Source organism: Sipha flava, unplaced genomic scaffold, assembly GCF_003268045.1.
Source record: "Sipha flava isolate LNK unplaced genomic scaffold, YSA_version1 66_pilon_pilon, whole genome shotgun sequence".
Classification (NCBI taxonomy): Eukaryota; Metazoa; Arthropoda; class Insecta; order Hemiptera; family Aphididae; genus Sipha; species Sipha flava.
This window is the reverse complement of record NW_020273606.1, coordinates 575,244-579,560: the sequence shown is the minus strand read 5'-3', so window position 1 is coordinate 579,560 and position 4,317 is coordinate 575,244. Positions and strand designations below refer to the sequence as shown.

The following is a 4,317-nucleotide window of genomic DNA, read 5'->3' as shown; positions in this document are numbered from 1 at the left end:
CTAAAAATCTTAAAATTTTTTGATTGACGAATGAAAATAGATGATGGATTAGGGTTACAAAAAAATGCTGCTACCTTTAATTCCAAAAAAATGTGTCGCCCGGGGCGATGGTACCCGCTTGACTCCCCCCTAAATACGTCCTTGTATATATACTTATATACCTGTATATCTTAATACATATCTTAATATATATCGAAACGCCCGGAATCGCGTTGACACCGTCGGTTTTTTCTCTTCACTCGCTAGTATACCTCCACGTGGTCGACCTCCACGGCCGAAACGTGAGTTATCAATTCCGCGGTGTGTCTCGACGCTCCTTGACTGCTCACGATCGCGGTGCGTTATCACTGCATTTATCGGGCGAACGATTTTTGCGGTTATGGCTCGCATTCGCTCCAAACCAAGAAGTTACGGATACTCGGACGTTTGCTAGATTCGCTCGGACCGCTGCGGCACTCACGTATCATTGGCCGTCACGCTACTGTTCTCATGGTCCTCCTAGCCGTTGGCAACGCGGCGACGTCGTTTTCCGCGGCCGCGTTCAACAGGTACGTAGTCGCCGTTCATTCGGCAAAACGTATACGCGTTCGCGTGCAATCACGCAGCACGGACCATCGCGTTCGATGTTCCCTTTCCAAAATGAACACGTCCGAACCGTCGACCCGTTTCCATTTTCTTTAATTTTTCCGGTTTCTTATTACGTCGTTTCAGGACAGGACTTGTTCGTAACAGTGTAGTGTTGCTGTACTGGGTCGTCTGTACTTTTCGTCAATGGCACAACGTTCACTTTTTTTTATCAGAATCTTGAACATGCTATTGAGTATATTTTTATATTGTTGTTGTAATTGCACTCGTTCATTTATACAGTAGAACATATAGTCTTTATGCATGTCTTTCGTATGCATATCTTTTCGTTAATGTCTATGTTCTACTAAATAAATAAATAAATAAACAGGTATTAGTACTAATAATAGTTTTACATTGCACACTTATTTTCATTAAAATTGAGTACTAGTTAACAACTATAGATTTTTTGAACGGTTAAAAATATTTTATAATATATATGTTACCGGAAAAGATGAAAATTCAGGAATTGTTGGTATATCCTAGTCATTGTTGACAATAACTGGAAAGATTAGGTAATGTTTTAAATCCACATCCAAACAAATATCGACATCGCTTTATTGGTCATCAATCTGATTATGGAATATTCAAGTTTTCATGAAATATATATTAATTTTAAATAACGAACATTTTTTTAAATTTTTTGTGGTATTATGAACGGAGTCCTAGGCAAGCCATTGCAGAGCACCAAGGGTTTCCCGGAGCGCAGTTTGGGAACCACTGTATAACATTATATAATTCCAAGTGTCATAATAGTTTACCATGTAACAATAAAGATTAAGATTATGATTTATCCTAAATAGCTAATAAGTATTAAAATATATCAAATTCATTTTTAATGTTATCATCGATGCCTTCTTTTATTAGGAATTGTATAATTTTATTATAGGAATTGTCATCAATGATTAGGTATTGATATTAATTCCTTGCTAAATCAGGTATTATCGTTATTGACTAGTCATTCAGGTTTGGTAAATTGAGTCCCATTTTATTAATTTTAGGTAAACTGAGTCCTTCATATAAAAATTAAATCAGTGAATTGAGTCCCTTGAATAAAAATTAGAGCGGTAATTTGAAATATGGTGAAATACTGTTTTTTTTTATTTACCACACTTTTAATTATATTAACACAATTATAAACTACATACATTAAACTTACATTTATCAATTATCACATATCACATCCAGCGTTGTTGTAGATAGTTGGGTATTTATATAAATGTCGCGTAATATAATAATATGGAGCGAAATATAATAATATTTAACGATGTAACAATAAGATACATTTACCTATAGTACTCGGTGAATTTATAACTATATCAACGATGATATTTATAATTAAATACATTTAAATAAATTTAATACATTAAATATTTTAGATAAAACTCAATTTGCTGCTTTAACTGTTATATGAGGGACTCAGTTTACTTCCTTATATTTTATATGTGGGGCTCAGTTTACCAATTTCAATATTAATATTGGGACTCAGTTTACCTATTTCGAAAAAAGATAAATTCGTTTGGGACTCAATTTACCTACGTCCTAATCATTGTCAACACTGACTGATTGTCATCTTTTCCGGTAATATATATATATATATATATATATATATATATATGATAATTTTTCAAAAAACCTATAGTTGTTAACTTGTGCTCACTTTTAATGGAAATAGTTGTGCAATTTAAAATTATTATTAGTACTAATACCTGTTTATTTATTTATATTGACAATTGGTCAATTTTATTTTGTCTTGCAAGTTGAAATTAACCTCTCTACTGCAATATTGTTACACTATCAATTATTTTGTAAACATATGTATAAATAGTTAGCATTATTATATGTAATTTCATCGGGCCGTAAATGTAAATTTATTTTATAATATAATTGGTTTAATTAATATGTCTGGTCAGATATTGAAACATTTTTAACCTATTTATGTTATAACATTGCCTAAAAATTAAAAAAAAACACTTATTTTTCAAATAATTTAAATGTAAAATGTTGTTTTTAGATATATAATTCAAATAAATTAGAGACAAAGAGAATAACATAGACCCTTTATGTAAGCAATTTTCTCATGGTGGCCTTATTTAATGATTTTTTCAAAATAATACCAGGAGTTTCATCGTGACATTCATGAAATGCATTAAGCATTATCTTGAAAAATTTTGGTCCGAAAATATGATTTCAACATTAGATTTTTTTCATATATTTTTTAATAAAGTATAAATAAATAAGACCGTTGACGACCTAATGGCGTCTAGATAATATTTGTTATCGCAAATGCTACTACAGCAGCCAGTTGCCGTAATATACAAGTGAAAACTGCAATCAATTTTTATCTTATTTCTGAATTAACAATTTTTTTAAATTACTTGTCCAAAGAAAATTCAAATTTTAGTTAATTATTTTGTAAGGAAATTATTATAAATAGTAAAGAAGATATGACAAACACATGAATTATAAAAGTAAAATTTTTTTTTTTTTTTTAATGTTTAGTTACTCAAAGAGTCAAAATAATAATTTCAAGAAATTGTAATTTCTATTTTAATAAATGTTATGTAATTTATAAAAAAATTGATTAAACAATACAAATGTATTGTAAAAATATTATATTAAATTAAATATTATATTACAATAAATAATATGCTTGAATTGTTGTAAAAGTATAAATAATATAACTAACCTATCGTAAATTTTGACTTCTATGTCGTAGTGCAATTTCAAAGGCCTAACTATATATGAAACAAATGAGCAAAAAATATATTGGTTTTACAGCAGCCTGCTATTGCATGGCTCTAACGAAATAGTACATTGTGGCTGCCGGCTGCCTAAAAATCATGTAAATATACTTTTCATTTTGAGGCAGCCAGCGGTCTCGTGGCAGTTAATGCGGTAAAACATTAATTTTGAAAATAACTAAATTATAGTCTCCAACCTACAAAAAAATATTAGGTCCTTGAATTGTATATCTAATTTTTTCATTCTATTATATATGATACTTAATTAAAAAGTCATCAGTTTTGAAATTTTAACCTTAAAATATATTAATTAAATATTAAATATAATAAATAAGGAAGTATTGATATTTGAAATATTGAATACTTATTCAAATTATCAAAATTAAAAGTTAAGGTATTTTTATTTTACTTAAATAAAATATTTATCAAACATTTCATTAATTGAAAATATTTTTCAGGTTATATTGATATCAGTAAAATATAAATTAATACATTATCAAATGTAAAGAGGTAGACAGAACATTGAAAAAAAGCAATGATTTTTCAAGAGAAAAAGTAAAATTAATATAAATGGTTTCATTAAATAATATGAATATTAATGGCAGAGAAGATAATCAAATTTAATGAATCTATTTAAACTGTAATACCTGAAGAAAAATAAGTCAAAAATAGTAACACTGCTTAAAAATTTAAGCAAAACTAATATGGCTGAGCAGAAAACATCTATATTTGCCAACATTCATGTTGACCATGATTATGATAAATCAGCATATGACCAATTCATTAATAATGCAATTAGAAATAAGACTGAACTTATGAAATCCGAGCAAAATAAATTTATATTTGATAAACCTCAAGATATCAATGCTCTTAAAACATCTGAGCAAAACCAATCTATGATGAATAAACTTGAAGATAACACTGAACCTAATACATCTGAGCAAAATAA

General features: G+C 28.7%; 1 protein-coding gene across 1 annotated transcript in view; it reads left to right on the top strand.

Moving 5' to 3' along the window:
- The first annotated feature begins 348 nt into the window (after positions 1-348).
- LOC112691706 overlaps positions 349-4,317 on the top strand; it is an 11,591-nt gene continuing 7,622 nt past the window's right edge. The window contains exons 1-2 of the mRNA XM_025566074.1: positions 349-548; positions 3,827-4,317. Of these exons, the coding sequence (XP_025421859.1) occupies positions 4,073-4,317 (245 nt within the window). The 5' untranslated portion in view covers positions 349-548; positions 3,827-4,072. The remainder of the gene's footprint in view (positions 549-3,826) is intronic.